This window comes from Sinohyriopsis cumingii, chromosome 3 (genome assembly GCF_028554795.1).
Source record: "Sinohyriopsis cumingii isolate HCF-2022 chromosome 3, ASM2855479v2, whole genome shotgun sequence".
Classification (NCBI taxonomy): Eukaryota; Metazoa; Mollusca; class Bivalvia; order Unionida; family Unionidae; genus Sinohyriopsis; species Sinohyriopsis cumingii.
Genome location: NC_142963.1, coordinates 105,280,655 through 105,306,771, shown reverse-complemented (window position 1 = coordinate 105,306,771; position 26,117 = coordinate 105,280,655). Strand labels below are relative to the sequence as shown.

The 26,117-nt window shown below is 38.0% G+C and overlaps 1 protein-coding gene across 3 annotated transcripts in view; it reads right to left on the bottom strand.

Moving 5' to 3' along the window:
• The window catches only part of LOC149803464 (protein phosphatase 3 catalytic subunit alpha-like), a 104,833-nt gene that overhangs the window by 13,355 nt on the left and 65,361 nt on the right, over window positions 1-26,117 (bottom strand). For 2 of the 3 annotated variants that reach the window (XM_089953172.1, XM_089953173.1), the window contains 2 exons: window positions 19,491-19,575; window positions 17,190-17,287 (listed from right to left, as the gene is read on the bottom strand). In XM_089953172.1, the coding sequence (XP_089809298.1) occupies window positions 17,190-17,287; window positions 19,491-19,575 (183 nt within the window). The remainder of the gene's footprint in view (window positions 1-17,189; window positions 17,288-19,490; window positions 19,576-26,117) is intronic. The other variant, XM_089953174.1, reaches the window with a different exon arrangement.

The window sequence follows — 26,117 nt, the reverse complement described above, 5'->3', positions numbered from 1 at the left end:
AGAGTGTCTGCTTTGAATGCAGGAGGTCACGGGTCTGAATGCAGGGCAAGTCATACTAATGACTTATAAAAAAGGTACAAGCAGATGCCTTGCTTGGCGCTCAGCATTAAGAGGTTAGCGTTAGGACTGGTCAGCCTGGTGTCATGATAATGTGACCTGGTGGGATATGATGCTACATGTCTCAGGCATTATGCTCCAGTGCTAGACATCACGACAAACTGCCAGCGATATGACTGGAAAATTGTTAAAGTTACGTTAAAAATCCAAAGTGCACGCTTACATACACACACTCAAAATACATGAAAACATTAGGTACAAGAAAACATTCTATAAAATGTAATGAAATTAACATTCTGTAAAATGTATACACATAAAGTAACTCGTGTACAATCTTTAAAACATGCTTAATTTTTGTTGCAATATAAATCTCTTAAAAGGTTCCAGATTTTCTCAGGTGGTACGGTTTCTTCAAGTAGTCAAATCATAATACTTCATTTCACCAGGTGGAAATTGATACACTCTACAGGACTGCACTCCAATGGGAAGCGACACTGTCATGGTATGCATTCCAGTCAATGGATACTGTCATGGTATTGCATTCCAGTCAATGTAAAGCCTTCAAGAGTCAGATATGTGACTGACACATTACCACCTCATCTCTTTTTTGTTCTATACAAGTAATAAAATTCACCACATTTTATCTCTTAAAACAAGCCCTCCAAATTTTAAATATCAAAATCCTTTTCTCTTAATTTTTATTTTGCTGAGTATTTACTGAAAAATTAAAAAGTGTTACAAACACTGTACTTAGGCAATTAGTTTTCCTGACAATTTTTATTGGTATGGAAAGTAAAGTAGTTAATAGTGTGATTATTGTATCTTTCCCATTAATATTAAACATCTTTCATCTGGGAATTAAAATAATGTAGTCACTGAACAAAGTTCATTTTACTCTGTCTACATTACCCTATATACAAAGTCCAAAATATTCTATAGGAATTTTTCAGTCCTTGTAGCGTGTTTTTCAATACCTTCAAGTTCATTGATTTTGCGCTTTGCACTTTTCCTCAAATTATTCTGATGTGATAAAGAAAATTTTCCTATGGATCTTTGCTTTCAATGCATGATCAGCAGCAGCTGTCAATCTCTCAATATCGTTTTCAGTTCCTTGCTTTCTTCTTCACTCATTCCCATAAACAAAAAAAGTAAAGATGTTTTTTTTATATAATCGCTTATTTAAAAACTGTGTTAATATTTTTTTTTTTAACTATTTCATATTAGATATATTAACATTTCTCTCATTTTAGCTGTATTCTATATTTTTTTAGATTTCATGCTTAAGGCTTCTTGTTTTGCCGGTCTTAAGCGCCAATACAAGAGCTTGTTTTGTTTTCTCTCCCCCAGCTGCATGTGACCGTGGAGCATTCTCTCATATTGCACATAAAATCAATTACCTTATGGTATAATTTGCATTTTGCAAAGCTCTCTGCGAATGATCTAACAATCCAAACTTTATATTTTTCTTCATCTAGCCATCAAAGTTGGAATCAGCTGCCAGCTGTGTTAAAATGAATGAACCAAATTTACTGCTACATCCGGGCTTCTTATAATCGTTATTTTAAAATGTATGACCGCACAGTGGCCAGTGGTGGAAAAATTTCCGTTCCCGCACAATCTTAGCGACAGACTATTTTTTCCCTGCTTTTTTTCTTCTTCCTTTTCTTTTTATTTAATTCTTTAGAACTATTTATTAATTCCTTTTGGTTTCAAGAATATTTCGAGTTTTCCAGGCCTGGAGGGAACAATTATTTTTTTCAAGGCTTTTCAAGGTCCCCTGTTTATGTCGTGACTTTCTATTAACCCTATTTTCTATCTGCTGACTAACTGGTGAACAATTTTTTTTCTTTTTTCAAAATGAATCAAACAAAAACAAGGGGATATTAATTTCAGTTTGTTTTTTTAACTTTAAAGACAATTCTTTTTTTAAAATGGCAATTCTTCATGAAGGCATATGGCAAAATAAAAAATTTATATAAAACCCAATGAAAACCGAGGATGATTTATGCAAGTAGGTTCAAGTGGAAGTTCATATCATTTTACTAAAATTTAAACTTGTGTTACCATTTTATATACACGTTTCAAAATATCACAATATCATCACAGTACAACATGATATACTGCAATACACATAAAAGCCTAAATGAGTACAGTTGCAACCCCAAATGAAATAATTCTAGAGATGTCAAGCAATATCAGAGGAAAAAACCACTCCCTCTATAAGCACTTCTTAGGAAGTACTTTATCATGTACCGTCACAAAGCCAGACTCCTTTATCAAAGCTAAAATACAAAGTACTCTGTCATGGAGAAAAGTCCACAGGCCATAGGCTTGCAATGAATAAATCCCTCCTAGCCAAAACTGAATTTGTATATTGTCAGGTTTTATTTTAAAAATACCAAACAAAACTACAATAAACAGCACATTATACATCGACCCCAAGTTTAATAATCCTCAGTGTAGACCAGTATATTTTATGCACAGATGATTTTTTTTATATTTCATCAAGCCACAATGTTTGACCTTTCTGACCACAAGGAAGTGCAAGCCAGCCACCATGTTTGGTCCAGGTACTTGATGTAGAAGAAACATTATTTTGTGGAAAATGTTTGTCTCATTTCAGTCAAAGTGACATAAACCAGTGACCTTAGAACACCAAAAAATAAGGCTTCTTTAGCACAAGTGCAAGACATCACAAAGCCTGTCCATGTCTGTAATGCAGAAACAATGTTATTGTGCAGAATTCATTTTACTTCATTGCGTTGGTGACCTTAACCCTCAACTCAAAAATCAATAGGGTTCTTCCTTGTTTTAAGGAACAAATTATGCCCTCAAAATTTGATGACTAAGTACGGAGAAACTTTTAAGAAAGTTTTTGAGGGAACCGATTTTTTTCTTCTAGTTTTAAACTGTTCTTAACTGTAGATGGTAGAGACTACAAATTACTGTGAAGAAACCATTTTCACTTTCACAAGCAGTCACCTTGACCTTGGGCATTTCAAAGTCTGAAATCGATAAGGTTCTTCCTTACCTTAAATGCAACCAACAACCAAGTTTGATCAGGTTTCTGATGCAGAACTAATGTTATCGTGAGGAAACCATTATTAGTCTTTCTGTCACAGTGATCATGTTCTTTCAACTCTAAAACCAGAAAAAAGGTCTTCCATACTAAAAGTACCAGGCAATATTTGGTGACTGAATATGAGGAAGAACTAGTTATTGTGTAGTAACCATTTTTCTTCTTTCTAACACTGTGATCCTCCCTTAAGAACTATTAAACAGGAAATTAACAACAGATTTCTTCCTTCACGTAACTTCATTTTGGTACAATGCAGGAAAGTCGATGATGGCTGGATGAATAGAAAAATATCTCAGGAGTAAAACAAGTCATATAGTATGGTCATGTGCCTTTAAAAACAGAAATATCAGAAGGAAACTGATGGTCATGGGTGGAACAAAGTATTTGGAAGTTATGTACCTTATCTCTCATATTATTATAGAGAGGGTTCTGTGTCAGAACAGGTCATGGGGGTAATCTAAGGTATTTTTGTCACTCTGTGTGATTTTCCCCTCAGATTATTGTTTTATTTCTCAACATCAAGATCAGATCGAGCACCTGTGCAATGTAATACAAGAAACGACAATTTCTCATTTCAGCTCGCTCTGAGATTCAACAATTTCGACTACAAATTTGACTTAAAAGGAATAGCAGTCCCTTTTCTAATCAGAGTTTCCTCCAAAGATTCAGACCCCATTTTTCATAGTTAAACATTTAGGTTCAGGTGTGGGGTCATTGCAACTGCATATTGAAAATTTAGAATTTGCCACCACCGTGCAGTAGCCACATATGGTAGTCGCTTACCATTGGGCCTAGAAAATTTAAACTTATGTTATATTGACTCATACCTGCATGAAATTGATAGGAAAATGATTCATTTTTTTCAGAAAAGGCAAATGTTATAAACGTTACGTCTTCAATCCACTGACAGACTAGGCGAAAATACAGCATAGATGAAACCCAACCCATACATGCCAACCCTTGAGAAAAAGTGTAATCCAAGTGGACAAAAAGAGGAATCCACATATAACATGCTAAAAATTCAATAAACAATGATTTATTTGCTCTTCTCGTCTTTTAACATGATAACTGCTTCAAGTTTTCATATGCAGCACTTTTAGCTTTAGAAAGCAACAGATTTTCATGTTGCATTTTAAAACACTTTGTACCAGCTTAGACCATAAATGTTTTGCACACCAGTAGAGCACAAAGTAATGGGTTACTGAGCCTGGATCTGAAATCACTTTTATTTTTGTTAACAATACTGAGCATTCTCTGTCAGCATGAGAATGGTAAAGAACCAATATTCCTTTCATAACCTGACAAAGAGGAGGAAATTTATATCTTCCAGTGATTGTGTCTTTTAGTTGGGAAATAAGGTGCCACTGCACACCAACTCTATCTGCATTAAGTATATTGTCAGGTAGAATCCCAATTTTATACTTCAGGAATTCTCGTTCCAGCTGATCCAAGGTAGACAAGGAAAGGGATATCTCTTGACAAAAAATCTAACACTTCTGAAGCTATTTGACTGTCTCTCATTTACATCAGCAACTAAAGCATATAGTACATGTATAACAGGCCAATTTTAAGCAACAATACGAGCTGCTGTGCCCGAGAATGGAACACTGTATTATACCATTCATGTATTCACCTTTGAAGGATTTTTTTTCTTTTCTTTTTCTGATCACCTGTGAAATTCTTTGAAAAAATATATGTGCTCTAACACAAACATCGACTAGAATACATCTGAAGACTTTTAGCGCCAAATAGTAAAATTATTTCCACACGTCCTGCAATAGATGTCACGTGATGCTGCCCTCATGTCCTCATCTTTGGAGGATTCTACTTTATTTTATGTTTCGTTTATTTTTGGCCTTTTTCTAATCCATCTGTGAAATTATTTGAAAGGAGATATTTTTGCTCTCATACACGCATCGACTAAAATAAATTATACTTTTTAGTGCCAAGTAAATACAGACTGGTTCTGTACTAAATATAAATTAGAAAAAAGAATCTGCGAGTAAAGATTAAAAATTAGAAAACCAGTCTGTTCTCTCCGCACTAAGCCAGACAGCTGCTATAAATAGAATACGAGGTCGAAAGTTTGAAAGTAGAACCAGCATGTTTCTGGTTAATAGGATAGTTGCTATAAATAGAACATAATACAGTGTGACCCCACTATAAGGCGCTCCATTATAACACGAATTCGATATAATGCGGTCGTGGCGTTGCTCCCAAAATTTCATATACATGTATTTTTCTTGCGCACAAAAAAAACTTAGAAAGTACAAAAAAAAAACCGTAAAAAGTTGCTATCATTTTGGGGAAGAGATCGTGTATGAATAATACAAGACGATCGTGGCTTGGCTCCTGAAATTTTATATGTACTTTTCTTGTACACGAAAAAATATTTTTCATGTTCACGAACAAGTATTTTTTCTTCTTCTTAAAAGTAAGAAGAAGAAAAAACGCATAGAAAGATTATTCTGGGATCGCGTAGGTCTTCGCCAATGTCTCAAACTTGGATTGGCAGCAAAACATACCATGTGGCTTTTTTATTTGTTGGCGACATTGTTGGCTGTTTAAACTTTTATATACACCCATTGATTTGGAGTGCAGAAGTTCTGAGGCCCCATGAAAGGAAGCCGCAAACTGGATATAAAATGTAATGAAATTTATCTATTGTTACATAAACAAATTCTTTGTCCTGACATCTAGCATGAGTTCTGTATGTTGTGAAATATCTGCTTTTTTGTTGTTGACATTTCTGGTAGTGGAGATCAACGGGACAAGACACTGACTCGTAATCTTTCATCAGATTTTCAGCTGCTCGCTAGCAATTAATATATTTACAAAGACTGACATTTGTATGTGGTTGATAAGTAAAATTCCTCTTCATTTCACTTGGAATTAAATTCTTCAGAACGCTCACGTTTTCTGCAATAATCCCTGTCATCAGAACACCTGCATCTCTATCGTCTGTTTACCCATTTTTAATTTTCAGACTCATGAGTGGAAGGCAGCATCACGCTGCTACAACAAATGTAAAAAAAAAAAATGCATCTTACTTATTGGTTTATTCAGTATGCATGGAGGGACAGTGACTAGAATAGTCTAAACGACTGCCAATTCCTTTTTAAAAATGTACCCAGATAAAATAGTCTGCTGAAATTTCAAAGGAAACAGATTACCTTTGAAGCACCGACTGTTATGAAAACGTGCTCAGCAAATGGAAAAAATACCAGTCTCAATCATGCAATACAATTATTTGATGTTGCCACCACAGTAAGAAATGGGCATTCGTTTGGTTCTCCAAAGCTGTCCTTTAGCGGTGACTTCAATGCGCATGCTCCCTTCATCAAAGAAAGCCAATTACAATCTTTCAATAACAGCAAAGAACTTTTCTTCAAAGGAAATCAGTACCAAACTAAAATAAAAGTGATGGAATCTGATGGATTTTTGCATTTTCCAATATGACTGGAACACGTTAACTGTGCTGTGAAAGTTTCCTTTTTGTTGGGGAAAAAGTTTATGCCGGCTTAAAACGCAACTAACTTTTAACGAATGTAATTTAAAGTAAATGTGCTTCATCATTCATTACGTGAATGTGCTATGTTTTTCCACTGAATTCAGACCAATATGACCTGTTACAAAATTAATGAATATTTTAAAGATGTGTGTTCATATTTTCGATGGAATCACTTGTGTTGTGGATTCAATGCATATGATGAGGTTCGCAGGTGAGTACACGGTGTTGATACTTCATGCTATACATTAGACATTTATATATAAACAGGATTCACGTATATGTACCAATTCATGGTTCTCTAAATAAAGTAAACTATTATGTGTTCTGTTTTCATTACCGGTGTATTTCTCATTTAATATGCATCAATTCAAGATGGTAACTGTACCGACGAAGCACGCATTTTACCGCCCACATTTATTACCCAACCACCCAAACCCACAATTTTTTTGTGTGTGTGTGTGTGTGTGGGGGACCATTTTGTTCAGCTAACTGACTTGGTTGCACATAACAGTTGTTGGCATCCGTTAGTCTCGAGAGATGATGGAACTGCGCCCATGAGAGATGACCCGGTTGGTGGTTGTGCAGCGTCTGCTGTGGCTAAGAAGTCCAATGTGGGAGTGGCAGTCCCCACTGCACTTGCTGCACTTGAAGGTTGTGTCAGGTGTTGGTTGGAGCTGCTGCTTCTTCCTCTGCGATTGTCTTTCATCAGCTAGCAAGCATTGCTTGTCCTCTCCGGCTTTCTGACCAGTGATCAGAGCATGTCGCCAGCTTGATCTGTCATGAGCGAGCTCTTCCCAGGTGTTGACATCGATATCAAGGGCTTTCATGTCGTGCTTACAGACAAGCGGAGATGTGGCTGTCCGATCAACCTTTTGCCACAGGCGAGTTCCGAATACAGAATGTCTTTGGGGATCCGTCTGTCATCCATCCGATGTACATGGCCCAGCCATCTGATGTGGCGTTGGCAGAGGAGTGTGATCACACTGGGATCTTGGCACGCTCGAGCACCTCGCTGTTTGTTACTCGATCGCTCCAGGTGATCCCGAGTATACGTCGGAGGCATCGCATGTGAAAGGCACTCAGTCTTTTCTCTTGCGAGGCGTACAAAGTCTAGGTTTCACTGGCATACATGAGAGTGCTTAGCACGCATGCACAGTACATGGTGACCTCAGTGTTCATGGTCAGCATGCTGTTGTTCCACACTCTCTGCGACAACCTGGAGAGAGTTGTTGATGCCTTTCCAATCCACTTGTTGAGCTCAGCATCGAGTGAGAGGTTGTTGGTGATGGTAGAGCCAAGGTACATGAACTGACTCACCACCTCAAGTTCGCAGTTGTTGATGATGATGCTTGGGGGGACTGCGTCCTGAACCATCACGTTTGTTTTCTTTAGGCTTATGCTAAACCCAAACTCATCGCATGCTTTAGCAAAGCGGGCCATCAAGAACTGAAGCTCAGCTTCTATGTGGGTGGCCAGAGCAGCATCGTCTGCGAAGCGCATGTCCCGGATGGTTACTTCACGCACTTTGCTCTCTGCCTTCAGTCGTGCCAGGTTGAACAGTCTGCCATCTGATCGTGTGTGCAGGTAAATCCCTTCTGTGGACGTCCCAAAGGCGTGCTTGAGCAGGACTGTGAAGAAGATGCCGCAGAGCATGGGGGAAAGGACACAGCCCTGTTCAACTCCACTGTGGATGTCAAAAGGGTCAGATGTTGAGCCATCATACTGCACTGTGCCTTTCATGTCATCATAGAAGGACTGGATCATGCTTAGCAGCTTTGGAGGGCAACCAATTTTCGCCAGGATTGTGAAGAGTCCGTCTCTGCTGACCAGATCGAATGCCTTGGTGAGGTCTATAAGGGCCAGGAAGAGGGGTCTGTGTTGTTCTCTGCATTTTTCCTGCAGTTGCCCGACAGAGAAGATCATGTCGATTGTGGACCTCTCTGCACGAACCTGCACTGCGACTCTGGGTAAACTCTGTCAGCAAGCGTCTGCAGTCTGTTCAGGATGACGCGTGTGAAAACTTTACCCACGATGCTGAGAAGTGATATGCCCCTGTAATTGTTGCAGTCGCTTCTGTTGCCCTTGTTCTTGTACAGGGTTATGATGTTAGCGTCTCTCATGTCCTGAGGCACTGCACCTTCGTCCCAGCACTGGCAGAGGAGGTCGTGGAGGTGTGAGAGCAGCACACTACATCCGCACTTGACGAGTTCTGCTGTGATGCCATCCTTCCCTGGGGCTTTACCTAGAGACAGTTTCTCTAAGGCCTTCTTTAGTTCGTCTACAGTAGGTTTCTCGTCCAGTTCGGCCATGAGAGGGAGGTTTTCAATGGCGTTGAGGGCATCATTGGTCACATGGTTCTCTTTGGAGTACAGTGCGGAGTAGTATTCCACTCAATGCTCCATCTGCTTGCCCTTGTTGTGGATGGTATCGCCTGTGGCAGACTTCAGTGGTGCTGTCAGTTTCTTCATGGGACCCATTGCTTTCTTTATGCCATTGTACATGCCTCTGATGTTTCCAATATCTGCTGCTGACTGGATACTCTGACAGAGCTGAAGCCAGTATTCATTGGCACACTGCCGTGCTAATCTCTGTACTTTGCTTCTGGTAGACCTGTATGCCTGTAGTGTCTTCTGGCAGGGGGATCACTTGTATTGCAGGTGAGCACTGCGACGCTCTTCTATGGCTGGCATGAGTGTGGCAGAGTTAGCCTCAAACCAGTCACTGTTCTTTGATTGCTTCTTACCAAAGATCCGTGTGGCTGTGCTGTATACAGTCTCTCTGATGTGATCCCATCTTTCTTTGGCACTGCCATTGGGGGGTTCTGAGTCAAACGTCTTGGAAAGAGCATAGGTGAATTCCTCAGCCTTGTCTGGATATGATATCTTGCTCACATCAATGCATGGTTGACCCTCTTGCTTAGAGCAGTGCATCTTCTTTGGCTGAAGCGTCATTTTGCAGCACACCAGCGAGTGGTCGGTGTCGCAGTCAGCACTGTGGAAGGTACGGGTAAGAAGCACACCCTTCATGGCTGACCGTCTTGTAATGATCAAGTCGAGCTGGTGCCAGTGTTTAGACCGGGGATGCCTCCAAGACACTTTATGCTGTACCTTTGTCTGAAAGAATGAATTGGTGATGCTGAGTTCGTGGTACAAGCACATCTCTAGGAGGCGTTGCCCATTCTCATTCTTCTTCCCAACGCCAAACTTGCCAAGACAGGAGGGCCAAGAGTGTTGATCAGCACCCACCCTAGCATTTAAGTTGCCCAGCAAAATCAAGTTCTCTTCCTTGGGAATTTTGTCGATGAACAAGTTTAACTCATCATAAAACTCATCCTTGGTATCTGTGGAGGATCTTAGTGTGGGAGTGTAAATGCTGATCAGGTTGACAGGCCCGTTTGTGGTGTGGAGGCGGAAGGATAGCAGTCTTCCAGTTCCTTGTTGGCAGGGTTCTATCATCCCCAGCAGAGTGTTCCTGACAGCGAATCCAACACCAAACTCTTGCTTCATCTGCGCTCTTTCCTTGCCAGAAGAATGTGTAGTTCTTTTCTCTGAGGGACCCAGAATCTGGTAGACGTGTCTCCTGTAGTGAAGCGATGTCGACCTGGAGCCTTGCAAGTTCGTCGTTGATGACTGAAGTCTTAACGAACATCACTGATTGTCTGGAGATCATCTGAAAGCCTAGTCAGCATGGTCCGGACATTCCAGGTACCTAGCTTGAGGACTGAAGTCTTCTTTTTTATTTTTGTTTTGTTATTTCTTGGTGCAGTAGTTGCAGTCTGCCCAGTTTGAGGCAGGCGGTAGCTGTCCAGTGAAACATGTTGGTCTCTCCCACCGTCAGAAGCAACCCCTGGCGTCTGGCTCTACGCCAATCGAGTGGTGACTTATAACCAGTAAACTGCTGCTTCCCGTGTTGTGTCGACGCTGTGGAGTGAAGCTGGAGTGTCCTCTCCTGGGCGCAAGCCTGGGCAGGGTGATATGGAGAATCAACTGTTGCCCATGCAACTGATCCCCCCTCTCCACGCAGCTAATGGATCCAAGGGAAAGGACAAGCCGATATGTAATGGCACCAGCTGCGTCGCAGGAGTAGCCGAGATGACACTGAAAACAATGCGAAGTCGCCTTAGGGACTCTGTCTCCGGATTTTCTGTTGGGGTTTACTCCCTTAGCCTTTCCCATGAGAGGGTATAGTTGCAAGGCAGCGAAGGTTTGAAATCGGAGTTTACCTTCTCCTAGACGAGCGACCACCCAAGGTTAACGAGCCCCATCTGCCCAAAGCATCTGGTTTTGAGGCGCCAGAAGCTCGCCTGTCATCCCTTCTCCAGTCAGTTTAAACAGGTTCCGCCACTTGTGAAGGCCTGGAGCTGGATTTGGTTGTCAAGAGGCCCTATCAGACGCAAGCCATTGAGAGAAATCCAAGGGAAGTGGGTGCTTATCTCCCACATCCGCCCCCGGCGATGACAACCCTTGAAACCTAGTTGCATATAACACGGTTCGGTATATAACACGGTCGGCTTTTATGGCTCCCAACTACGGTGTTATAGCGGGGTCACAGTGTACTGTTAGGAAAGTGCACGGATACACGTATTCTTATATTGCAGTTATGTAGAAGCCATCTTTTCTAAAATACGGTCTGTGGGATTAATGGGATGTTAATAAAAACAAGAAAACGACTGATTTTTTTGGGAAGGTGGATATACCGAAATAGCGTAATCCATACATGTTTATGTGTAAGGAGTAATTTGGTGAAAAAGAGAGTACTGGTTGGCATGTATGCTAACCATGTACTCGTCATTTGCATTACTAGTCACATGACTTCATAAATCTCGAACAACGACATTGGAAATCCACTAGTCTTGTGGTATCAACAACAAACTCCTTTTTTGTTGTTGTACAGAAATTCAATTATTTTAAATGAAAGGCAGATAATTTTTGTAAAAACCAGCAATCTGGCCAGTCTGATTCATCAAGCAGAGAGCACAGGTCAACGTGGTAGTCATGTGATACAAAACTTCAGAAGTTGTTCTTGGAATATATAAATATGGAGAATGTTGTGTTCTTTTGGTTTTGTATATTTTTTTTTTACAACCAGCATACGACTTTCATTAATATTTTTTTCTCTCTACAACATTTGAAAATGTGGGTTGTTAGATTTGTGTACTCATGCGACTGACAATAAAAATTGAAAGTGCCAGGTAACATTTCATCAACGCCGTAGTTTTATCGTCTTTCAGCAGATTAAAGACAACAATTTTCATATCGATTTCATGCATGTATCATTCAATCTAACAACGTTTAAGTTTGCTCAGCCATAAGGTAAGCGGCTACGCTTTGCCACGATCATAGGGGCCTCTTGTGATGCTAGACTTGTTTTCATACCTTCTATGTAACACGAGATACAGATATCGAGCAATCCACTGAGCATTTGGATTGACTCAGCACAATGTTTATTGCATGCACCCAAATGATCCATACCGCAGCCTCCAAATATTATGGTTAGAACTCAATAAATTTAACTCATGACCAGTTAGTTACGACTCAATTACATGATTGTTTTGGGTGTCAAGTGGAGACGGAAAATTCCCCGGTTTTTCCCAGACTTTCAGCAATATTTGCGAAATTTAAGGACTTTTCACGGGGAAAAAATTATCAGTTCTCCCGACTTTTCCCAGATTTCTTGGTAGCGTGCGAACCCTGAGATAAGTAAACCTGTACAAATCAACAGGTGGTGAAAGTCATGTGTACCTTATTATTGTCACATTTGCCTAAGTTTTTTTTACTTGCCAACAGAAAATTACAAGATCAATTAAATGGCTGGAACCCTTACACTTGTACCAACATGGGAGAAAAAATTATTGAAACACCACTTTAATAGCATGTTCACTAAAGTTAACAAAATGACAAACTCGAACACCAAAAACTGGATATAAATTTAAGAACTAGGGAGAAAAGGTCAAATGAAAGGCAGAAATGGATGCAATTAAATCAAATTATGACTCAAGAAACCTGAATCAGTGAAATCTTGACCAACCAGAGAAATGGCTTATATACATGTACTTCATGGAAATGAAGAACGATATTATGAATGATGAAAGCAGCTTTGGCATCAGACTGGGACAGTACTATTTCTGTTCTAAACCAACAATTACTAACTGGGAGGAATTATTCCCTTTACAATGGGGACTATATATACAAAAAGATTTTTCCTCCAACTAAACCTGATATCAAAGATCAGTTGGACATGTGCAATATTTGGTTAACCCCAGGGTTCATTCTAGGCTGTGCCCTTGCGCCAATTACTTGTTTTCCATCTTTGATGCATGGAAGTTCATAATGATGCCCTAAGGGCACAAATAAAGTCACTAGAAAATAATGACAAAAGAATGATACAGTTATCTTGGATTGAGTAAAGTGCATCCCAAGTTTATTGAATGAAGTGTGTGTGTTGTGAAATAATCACCAGACAATCAATTTCATCAGCCAACAGAAATGTCTTGCTGGTTTTTATTAGCTAGGGCACTAATCCAGATGACTGCAGTAGTGGCTGTATTGGATGTCAAAGACAAGCCATTTTCGTTTTCTGACAAACCTAACACTGGCATTAATTTGTGAAGTTATATTGCAATCCTTGAAGTAGTTTAGGCTGAGGAGTCAACATGAACATAACAATAATGGACACTGTACACATACACTGCCACTGAACAAGTTCTTATGATTAGTGATTAGGAGTGCAAACAAAGAGAATCCTAGAATTTGTTCATGGAACATGAATGTCCAGCTACAGTTACCTGAATCAAAATGTAACATATGGACACATGCAACTCTACAAGAACCCTTCCACATTTATAGCAGGCCATGACAAGAGTCCCTCTACTGGGCAAAAAGAATGTCCTGGAATTCAAGATAACCATTTCTTCCTTTTAACTGTGGAGCCTTTAAACCATTTCTGATATTTCTCAGACCTGCCAACTAATTAAAACTGAATCTGGGACTGGGTTTCACACAGTGGTTTTGAGGTGGAGAACGACATCGTAAAAGTATTGCATTTTCAACTAACTAAATAAATGGAAAATTCCCCCGTGTTTTCCTTTCTGTGGTGGACTTTTCATTTACACTGTTCGCTGTCAAAGTTACACTTTTTATTAAAGAATTTACCCATTATAATAAACTGAGCACTGAGCAAACTAAATGTGTTTCAGATCTAACTTCACATGGCAGCTGTTGATGACAGAAATGTAGTATATCTAACAATCAGATTTGACTGAATATGACTCACCAAATATCGAAGATACCCGCTGCCATGTATAGCTTATGTAATAAATAAAATACTAAACCCATGACTTCTGATTATTCATAATATCAAGCAAAAAAACATCAAAGGGAGTTGAATTGGTCTTAGAGATATTGAGTGTAGCAGATTCCTAACCAGGTTGGCATGGAAGTGACTGAATCAGTTTCCATTTAAATGATGGCAACCCTACTCTACCAACAAGGTATGAATTTCACTCCTAGCTGTTGCTAAAAGAAAGAAAAACCATCTTTAATCTGAAAATCTTTAAAAGATGCTCCAATCCAAGGTTCAAAAGAAGGTTTAGGCAATGACTAAAGAACTTCGTGTTTGTAAGGTCAAAGGAATCTGCCCATTTGATTGACCTTATGATGGTCCTGATTTGTCATCTCCATCTTAAATCGCTCTTCCCTACTAAATTTATTTAAAGGGGAAAGACTGATGAAGCAAAGTCATCCCCTCCCCACGTTCTGAACTAGATTTGAGACAAAGATTGATAGGTAAGCATCCTGGAGCTGAAGGCAAGCATTTTGGAGGCGTAAAGAAACTGACCAGTCATTTGCCTGTATGGCAATTCAGATTTGATGCTATGTCCCATAATGACAAGCTCATCTGAATAGACTTGTTTAAGCAGGAGAGACTGATGATAAGGCAACACCACCTCACACGCTTTGAACCAGAAAGATCTGCGAACTAGAATCTTTGACTTTATAAAGCTGACATCCTGTCTAGGAGCCACAGTTTTGGAATGGTACAAGCCTCTCTTGAAAAATCCAAGCTGGTTTGGTGAAAAAACATCAAGGGGTCCTGAAGTGAGGTCAGCAACACTCTTGTAATATGGAGAGGGCCCATACACCATCCCGGAAGTCCAACCAGGCCTCTTTCACATGCCCCAGACTGTCATCTATGGGAACATCAGGATGAGCAGTGCATGGCAGGAAAGGGAGCAGCTACCTACGACAGCACTACCCTCCTGATGGAGAACAGCGATCATGTAGGGGCTGCACATCACTGGGTCTGTACTAAGTGCCTGAGGACTTTTTTAAATTAACCCTGGGCAGCTTCATTACAATAATGTAGTTAGCTACGCTGACATATCCACTGACAACTATTCTTCCAGTTTTGGCCATGGAACACGAGAGTCTCTGTAGCATAGCCATAGGCAAAGATTCCTCCTTCAGAAGGTTCAAGACAACCACCAAGAATACAGTTAAATAAAAATTCAAAACTATGAGGAGTACAAATAAATGTATGACTTTTAACTAATCTGCATCAATATCTGCCTTTAAACTTGGGCAATTCCACTGTATTGTATCTGACATAATTGTAAAAGTGGTGAAATACAGACTTCTGGGAATTTTCTCTGGTGAACTAACAATAATTGGGGGAGTGTGTCCATGTGTGCCTCTCCAGTGTCCACAATGCAATATCCTTTTGGAAGTATAGTGATTCATTAAATTGTGCTTTATCTGGATCTGAGCATGCCTTTCCAGAATTCTGCCATTTTGGTGTCTTGGACCTAATTGGTTTCTTGCCAGGGGTACTGGATTTCTTGTGTCACTATTGACAACTGTGGTCAGTGATTTGCTACTCTCCTAGTGTGCTGTATCAAACAAGTTTTTATTATTATTGTTGTGTTGTATTTCTTGTTTCTCACACTATCATACTGACCAGTTACCATTTCTGCTTTACTCTTGTCTTTGACAGTTGCTGGTAAAGGTCCAGGAGGTCTCTAGACCGTAAAAGTGGTCTCCCCCTATGACTAAATAATGTCAGATGGGGTTAGAGACATAATTTAGAAGGCTTCTTCTCAACCTTATTTGTGATGATGTAGGATTTGAAAGCAGTGTTTAATATTCTTTTGGCTTGCACAAATTCTGTGGCCTTCTCCTGTTGCACATATTACATCTTGAGTTTCTACTCGTGATCACACAAAGTGGACTCCCGGTAAATTCACACAAGAATTTTCCTCTCAACACAATGATCCATCACAGCCCATGTGTCCACACCTGGTGCAAACCAATTTTCTTGCTACAGCCATCTTGATGTTAGCCATACTTTTGGCAGTTCAACACAGCAAGAGATTGAATACAAAATGGTCAAACTGTATGTTTTGGATTCCAGCTTTGATTGAAGCATCAAAGTAGCACACTCAAGTGTTGGTTGCTATCAAGGTGAATGCTCAATTATTTTACTTGGGATATGTTTCTAGCAACTCAATCTCATTGCATCCATCTAAATCCATGGACTGTGACACGGATCTTTTCCACTGGTACAGAATGCAAACTCGCAGCAAACCGGCTACCTCCATTAAGTTTCCTTTTCTGACATGCAGGAGGATGCATCAAGTTGATTCTTTATCTCTGTGCCTGAAGGGGGTAGTAAGAACAGTATATTGTACAGGGTTTAATGGCACATCAACACAATCCTGGCTACATAATGCTGAGTAACAGACCTGCAAACCCGAACGAAAGTTCTTGAGGGATATTTAGAACAAAATTCAGGGAGATTTCAATTATTGCAGAGAGGATTTCATCAGCTGTCGTTTATTCAACTGTACCTGATTTAACCAATCTATCAGTGTATCCTAAAGATAATCAAAATTTTAATGTTGGCACTCGAATTACCATTTGCAGTACACAATGAAGGCCCTAAAAATAAACAGGAAGATTAAAAATTTACTTTTGTGACTGGAAATGTCAACAACGATCATCGCGCCTGCCACTGGCAACACTGAAACACGAATTGCACGTATTGCAAAATGCTGTATGTTTATCACTTCCATGAGTCAGGCATGGAAATTCCAGGCTATAAGAAGCTTGGAAATGAAATAAAGTTTTCCAGATTTTTGTGTGGACAAAATGATTTTTTTTCTGGGAGGAAAATAATGTGGGATTGCGGGAGGTACAGTTGAATCCAGGGAGTCTCCTGCACAAAAAAAAAGGAGGGTAGGCATGTCTTAAGTAAGTTTAGGTACCCCCCAGTCACCAAAAACAAAGATAAAACCATAAATGGGTCAAATCCCTGAAATCCAAAGTCCAATTTTTCAAAAATATGGCACTCTTTAAAACAGTCCAAAACCTTCTCAGTTGGAACACCACAGGACACATCCCATGACAAAAAAAGTTGCCTCCATCAGTCGCCTCTTTCAACATGGAGGGCACATCGGGTTTGCAGGGGGTTTATCTGAACAGACTGAACCTAATGTCAACTGTTCAGTGACACTTCGTTTTCATGATTGGTAAAAAAAATTATTACCAGTTTTGAGTGTTTCTCGGCCACCAGATAGAGCTCCCATGGGAAGTAACCCATTAGGTGTCAGGCCCTTGAGCTGGAGCACACTCTCGCTCTCTTCTCTGAAATAGTAAAAATAGATTATCATTAGTAAACACGAGAAATACAGGTAATGAAAATCAGAAATGAATTGAGACAACATCGACAATGTGGTGTAACTGAAGACATGGAGAAATCCTGATTCAAGCAAATTTTGGTGAAAGTTTTCACATGCTTTTGCACAGAAATAAAATACAAGGTGCAAGGGGAAACCTTTCATATCAAAATGGCCACAACTCAAATTTTCATGAATAAGGTGAAATATAGCTTAACCAAAGTTTATTTTATGCTTGTCCCAATATAGTTGTTCAAATGTTATCAAGCGGAAAAAAATTCATGACACAAGGATCAACAGAAATTCACATAGACCGAAGAATGCATGAGATAAAAAGTAAACATGCCCATCCAATAAAGGATTGAAAAGTCACACACACATCTCAAGTGCTAATGAATTTATGACCCATGAGAGGCAACAAAATCTGTCCAGGTCTGAGCATTAAAGTATAATTTAAGAAATATTTTGCCTTACTTTTCTGAATTTCAAGCTAAAAAATATTCACATGCAAGTTTTGATCTTTTCCAATATTGTACCATTTTTAAGATACATTTTCACAATTTGTGACCATGTAAAACAAATTAGTACAAATCAAACCACACAATTACATCCCTGACTACTCCATAAACATGTTGGTTTTTAAGAGAATTATCAACCTTCATTTATCAATATTTTTTGATTCAGAAATATGCAACCCAGAGTCAACAGCATTTTATATCTAATAAAATTCATAACATAAGCAATGGATGACTTTTAAGACTTTCTATGCTGCAAACATGGTTTCATTTGTTTGTCAGACAATTAGCACCCCAAAAATAATGTTTTCGTAAAATTTTCATAAATACATGTACTCCACTGCTGGCCCAAAAAAGTGCAAGGTAAATATTTTTTTAATAAAAACTGTAATTAGTTGAAAACTTGGCATATCTGATAAAGGCATGCATAATATGCATACCAAATTCATCAAGTAAAGTGGGTTTTGTTTAATCATGCAAAAAAAGGTCTGTCAAATGAGTTAATGTGCAAGAAGTTAATGTGTAAATTAAGAGCGAAGTTCAACTGGCCATCATCTTCCTAGCCAACAAATGCAAAAGCAACTGGAGAAGAACTCAAGGTCAGTGGGATGATTTCTGCATAAATTTCTTCCAAGGTCACTGCATGCTACAAAATGCTGTTTTAATGGGGAGAGAGGGTGGGTCTTTTTTTTCCCCCTTTTTGCTGCCCCTCCCCCCATATTGATGGTTCATTAGCATCATTTGTCCAATACTGAAAGGCCTTTATATCCGGCTTATTTCTGCTGATCAGCTTTTGGAAAAGTTTAAAGGTTGTTCCCATTTTATTAATGGCTAGCACATTTGATGGCAGATCAAAATCATTTGTACAAGATTGAAGCTCTTTATGCCAAGACACTTTCACCAGATCTAGTCAAATTCACGTCCCTTTTTTAAAATTTTTTAAAAATTTTTCTTCTTTTTTAGTAATAGTAACTATATTTGAAAGCAGTTCAGCATTATTTGCAAAAACTTGTAAATCCTTCATGTCAGGATGTTTTGTCAAATTTCTTCAAATCTTGTCATGTGGCTGAAGTAGCCTAATTTAATGGCAAATTGGCATCACTTGTAAAAATTTGAAAACCTGGCTTGTGAAAGTTGATGAAATATTTATCATTTTCTATTTTTAGTAGCTGTGGTCATAACTTATCATGGATCAGCAAATATTAATTCGACTACATTGAGTAGCTTTTGCCGTTTTGCTAACAAGCTTTTCCGAACGAATAGATGGACACGACTAGCCCAAGCTGTCCCTGCTGTATGTAGTGATGGCATAAAAACAAACAGATTTCATAGAGAACCATCTCTTAACATAATATCCATACCAAGATGCACCTCTATGTAAATCACTTTCAAAACCTGATCAGGAAATCTTCCTATATCGCAGATGCTTTTGCAGAAAAGATACAAATTTTGATGCATGTATGCAACATCATAAAACGTGACATCTAATTTCATTAAATGTCAACTGATGGGATAGCAACATGCCCAACAAATACAAACAAAATGTAGTCATTCTTGGAAGAAAAAAACTCCAACAAATTGGGCTAGTATCATTGTGCATTAGTAGTCCAAGATCAAGAAAGTTGTGCTTAAAGTATGTGGAATCCAGCAACCTACCTCAAAACAGTGAATACTCTAGCCATTTTTCCAATGGCCCGTATCTTGTTACGTATTACTTCCTTTCTCGCTGCTACTGCACCACCTGGAGAGAATGAAAGAATCTATATTAAATACACACATCTGCCAGAACACTGCTTAGCAAATAGGTAAAACAAAATTCTTTCACATGAAGGCAACAGGTACAAGACTGAGCTACTATATTCTTTAAACATTTCTCACCGTGTGTAACAGACCATGTTTCATTTTGACATTTTAAATGGTCATAACTTTCAAGGTATTTTAAATTGTGCAGTTTTACTGATTTAGGAAACAGCAGCAAATGTACAGATTTTGTCATTCACTTGAAGCATGAAAGAAACGCTACTGCAATGAAATGGAAAATTTATCGTGCATCCAATCTCGTTAGAATTGTAGACAAGTCAAGCTTACATATTCTCTTGCCTCGAAAAAAATAAAAATATGTTTTGAATATTTGGCTACTTGTTTGCATCCTTGTGTATTTCTTGCAGATCGTTCTTGATTCTGCATCTTAATCTTCAACAAAACATGCAACTTCATGCACTTTCTCAATTACCTAAGGAACAAAGGCAGCAAGTATGTAGTAATACTATAGAATTAGCAGCTACATTAGCTGCACTAACACCATGTTAAACTTGTTACATGCAAGTTATCATATAGTGGATCATTAGCCATCAGATTAATATCCCTTTCCCACACACATTTATAGGACCCTGTAATGAGTTGACAACCAAAGCTTTCTTCTCATCCCATTTCTACCCAAAGCAATAGCCTTATTGCCAAACTCAACTTTAACTATACGACAGTCTAAACAAAAACATGCAGATATCAGAGTAAGGCTTTGGCCATATGCTTTCCATGCATTTTCAAATACATTTAATTTAAGAGAAAACACAGTTCTTTACATTCAGTAATTATCTTCTGAGAAAACATTAGAAAAGTAATAAAAGGAAACCTCAGACAGTTATATTTACACATCACACTTAACATTAAAGGAGACTAATGACTGTTGTTTGATGGTCTGCGAATAAACCGAGTTGTAAATTGTAAACACCCCCCCATCACACCAGTTATTACCAAATTCAAGAATCTAATCCCACATCATGTTCATCATGTATCATTTAATATTTCAAGGAGGAATTGTTATTTTTAAATGTGTACTGCAATTTGTTTTTAACACATTAACCCCTGGCGATGAGAATACTTGTTGTACTTTTCCTCCCTGATCTCCTGCATGCCTCATTAACGTGGCAGAGTTAACATAGCTTGTATCCCGAGCGCCGAGTTTGCGAGGCAGTATTTCTCAAGGCCTGTATCCCGCACAACAAGTTAAATCAGCGCAAACCACTGGTTGATTTGAACCCATTTCCTAATTATACAAACAGTTTAACCAATAAAATTGTAGCTTACATAGATAGAGTGAACATTGCTGAACGGAAGGAAAAAAATTTGACTTTGATGGCAGCAGAAATAGTGAAAATATATATATCTGAAAATTATGCAAACTGACGAGAATCGGCAACTGGAAGCAGACTTTTACTTGACAGATTCTGACGGAGAATTTTCTGGATTTTAATCAGATGAGATTGATAGTGACATCAAAAAAGCTACTGGAAATAACAGCGGTAATGACGAGAATGAGAATGTTGAATAAGAAGAAGAAAATGAAAGTAGAACTGATCGATGATCGTAAATGATAAAACACACATTGACAAGAGGCTATAAAAAGGACCAGCAACAGATTTAGACCCTGATGCAAACAAATTTGATTTCATGGAGCTTTTTTTTTCTTTTGAATAATTGTTAAATAAATGTTTGGGAAATATATGTTGTTAACATGAGTGTTCATAGTTCAAAGTTTGTTAAGTGTTTAATTAGTTTTAAAAATTTCAGTGAGAGTTCTAAGGAAGAAAGGTAAGTAAAGAGCAAGTTAAATATGCCCATTTGTGTACAGTATTCACAGGACGTTAAGTTTACAAGAGACGACAAGTGGAATTTCTGTGTACATAAAATATAATTATTTCATGTGTTGATGGTGTTAATAATTCTGTGTGAATTCATAATGGATTTTATGGAGTATTCAGGGCAAGAGAAGCAAATTGGCAAGTACTTCATTTGTTTTCACCATCATGCATTAGTTTTATTTCTGCATGTAGCATGAAATTTATACCATTATGTATGTAAGTTTATTGAGAACTGCCGTGCCAAATTTCAGCTGAATTAAATGAATACAAATAAAATAATAACAATTTTATTGCAAGTAGCCCCCTCTATAAAAATCTGCAAGCCAATTAATGTCAGCTAGTCTCTGGTATACAGGCACTGGAAAGGCTAACACTGCTCTAGGTGATCTCTGCAAGTATGCTGCAGGGGACTGCCTAGCCGTTTGGCTCAGGGGTTAATGTGTTAAACAAGCACATATTACTAAATATATGTCTTCCATGCATTTTCCAATATAACATTTAATTCAAGAGAAAACATTGTGCTTTACATTTCAGTAATTAATATCAGAGAAAACAGAAGACAACTGATAAAAGGACCCTTGGTTATATTTACACATCACACTATACATAAAGGAGACGTGACTGTTATAAGATTGTCTGTGATCAAGATTACTGGGGAAACAGCATGCAATTTATGTCTTGATAATTTCATACATAAGCAAAGGAGTACATGAAATTGGGTACGCTTATTCTCATCACCCTAGTCATTTGTTATAAAAAAGAAAGCAGAGCATTCGATCCACATTCACTACCCAATTTGCACCCAAAAAAATCAAAATTTAATGTACTGTAAGATTGTCATACATCATAATCATGACATTTTCCTGAAGTAAAGAAAAACCAAAATTATTGTGCACATAATTACATTGAAATAGGGTCTCTGTTCTCAACAATATTAACTTCTTTCACTTGAAACTGGACAATTTTAAGAAAGAAGGCATGCATTAGAGCAAGTCAGTATAATATTATTTCTACAACAGGTATTTGGTTAACAACCAAAAGCTAACCATGCGATTCAATGAATGTGCCAATTTTGGATACACTCTGTAAAACTGACCATAAATCTAATGATGAAAATGGCAGATACACATTAATAAGATTCCACTTATGCCTGATATCACTCATTTGGCTAAAATCACTTAACAGTTGACTATTTTGCTAAGCAGGCTTAAATAGAACAGGAAGAACACTATCTCCCAAACAAGACTGCAACATTTATACCTGTGAACACCTCAATTTAGTTTACAGCCGGTAAACATATACAAAAAAAACGTAGAAGTGCAAACAAACATGCATGTGGCTTTCATTGATGCAGGAACTGCTCATTTGACTTTGTACATCTTTGCTTCAGAAGACTTTAGTACAATTATTTTGGTCAGTTTCTTGTTAAAATATGTATCCAGGGCTTTTCTTTTCAGCTGAGAGCCAGATGAATTACCTTTTACTATACAACGGCTAGTTGTTTAAAAATATAACTGTATCCCCGTTGAGGAAGGTCCCCCAAATCCCCCACCTACTTTGGCAACTCACTCAACTTTAGATCTAATTTCTAATACACACCAACTGTTAGCTGTCAGTGATTTTGTTCAACGTTTGAGGCAATTTAAGGCTGTTCCATTTGATATGATGCAGCACCACACTTTGTTTTGCATTACATGTATGCTTTAAAAATATCTTGTTACCAATCTGTTGTCTCAAATAAACATGAAAGACATTACAATGTTCAAAACAGTAGAATAATGCAATTTCCCTCGTGCAAAGTGATGTGTGATGTGATGTGATTTTGATTATTAACGTAGCTTTAACAATTTTTCAGTCAAATCACTACGATGTCTGCAGTGTGCCAGTTTAAAGTGATGTCTAGCACTGGGGCATCATGCCGCAAACATGTAGCATGTACCCAGTCACATTATCCTGACACCAGGCTGACCAGTCCTAACACTAACCTCTTAATGCTGAACTCTAAGCGAGGCAGCTGTTAGTACTATTTTTTTAAGTCTCTGGTATGACTCGGCTGTGGATCGAACCCATGACCTCCTGCATCCGAGGCGGATGCTCTAACCACTAGGCCACCGAAGCGGTCCCTCATGCAAAGATATTCCCATCTAGAACAAGTCTAGGCATGAGTGTGGGGATCATTACCAGCAAAACTGTACTTCCTACAGATAAAAAAAAGTGGCAAGGCCATACATGGTGGCAAATCCGTGCAGTTTGAAATCTGCTCCATTGCCGATTCTGTGTGCTAACTTGTTTTTATCCTGTTGGGGCATTCAGTCACCAACTGAATATCTCTGCATAAAAAGACATTCTATGTTTCCCATGTGCAGTGATTTCAGTAGTGATGTTACCAGGATGTCATCTAAAGGGGTTAGCTCCCCTCTTGTAACCAAAAATAAAGGGGGAGTAAAAGCAGGGTGGAAATGGACAGTTTTACATTTACCTAGGAATTCAATATCCAAATCTTCTTTCTGCTCCACTCAGAGAGCTCAAATGATATCAAAAACTTTAAAAAATGTCACCTCTAGTTGTATAAGCATCAATTGATGGTTTCTGAGTATACTCGGATCCATATGTGTATGAATGTATGAATATTGTTCTGTGCTTCTATCTGAAGGTACAAATAAACATCTAGCTTAGTCAGTCTGAAGAAGTTCAAAAACTGTTCTTTATGGTTGTTATGTACAATTTTCCAGCACTCACAGGTATCATCATTAGGCTACTTCTGCTATAAAATAAGATTTTTCACCAACATAAACTCTTCTAATGTGAACTTACTTGAAACAGCACTTTACTGACTTCTATACCCGATTTATTATCTGTTCAGACTTAGGTATTTTGATCAAGTAATATCCTTACTGCTTTACTTCATTTTCTCATTCTTATTTATTCAGTTCATCTTAATCCTGATATGGAATATGTTTTCTTAGCACATGATCCCCACAGGCCAAATTTGAGAAAAGAAATGAAAATTGCATTTTATTTAAAAATTGCATTTTAATTGGGCTTGCTATTCTGGCTTTTCTGCTTTTCAAAATCCAGTTGAAAGGGGGACTGACCGACATTCTGTCTATATTTGTTCATATAAATTCACATTTGTATCTCCATTAGCAATTTCTCAGCTCCTATAATCTGACACACTTCATAATTTTAACAATTATTATCATCATCTTAATCATCAGCCAGTATTTACCAAACAAAATTGTTATCTGAGGACAAAATATACTGGAAATCAGCAAATTTGGTTTTTCTTGGTAGCCCATATTTTAAAAATACATTTGTAAAACTTCCTTGATGCAAGATTAAACTGACATAATGCTCATTCCTGGGCACAATGTGGTAATCAAAGTTAGTTTAACAGCCATTTATGTCAAGTTGAAGAACCCTGATATGTAAACAGTTGCATACCTGAAATAAGAGGCAGCGAAAAGAATTATAATACCTCTATTGACATGACATAAGGGTGAACAGTTAAAAACAATTGTTATACTATTCAGAGTACATTTTCACAGGCATGACTTTACAGATCAATTAATGACCACTTTTGCAAGTAGTTTATCTCTTGCTTTGCCATAACTTCCAGTTCATCACACAGGGAAATAAGCTACATTAAGTTCTGACTGGTGGCTCATGTTTACCTGAACTGGAACAAAGAATCAAAGAATAATCACCAATGATAATTGAATGTAACAGGTTTCACTGTGAGATGCATTGGTAGTGTAGGTTTCAAATTCAACCAAAGCAGACCATATAGAAATCAAAAAGAAACTTCACATAAAAGTGGTTATTAAATGATGGGTACACTACTTCATGATACATGTGGAATACATATGTAATGTCTCTGTTATTCTGGCATAACATAATTAACATGGAACTGGCAAGGAGGAGAGACAAATTACGAACCACAACAGTTATTTTGTAAAAGGCTAGTGAGTGTTGTCAATAGTGGTTTTCATATTTACTAACAAAAATGAGTGTCTGTGCATGTAACAGCTGTCTCATATGAATTATAAATTTAAAGAATAACATGACAATGAACTAGTAGTTATTCATGACTGCCAAAGATTAAAATAATTTGAATGTATATGGTTTTACATCAATGCATCATTAATATATTATAAGTATGGATCTCCCTCATTTCTGAACTTGTCCAAGATCATAATGATAGGAACAATATTCAAAATCCAATTTGTACTAATCAGAAATATGTCTTCCAATATGGTAACAAGCTCTTCCAATCAGATGCAAAATTACCTCATTAATATGTGGATTCTGCTACCTATCAAACGCAAGTAAGAGTCTTAACAAGACAAGTCTACATTTATAATGATCCAAATTTAATCAGGAACATGGAATCCAGAATGTTAAAAAGCAATTAAATATGGATGGAAGATAAACACAAGGTCATACCACAAGCTCACTTGCATTATAGTTTGCTGAGCTAATGATTAGAGTCCAAAAACTTGTCACAACATGAAAACGTTAGGTGTTAAGTATCATGAATTAAAACTTTTATCTGTCCTATATACTCAGGACTGTGTACCAAAATTTGTTGTAGTTATAATAGGTACATAGTTATATAGTTGTGCATGTAAAATGTTTCAAT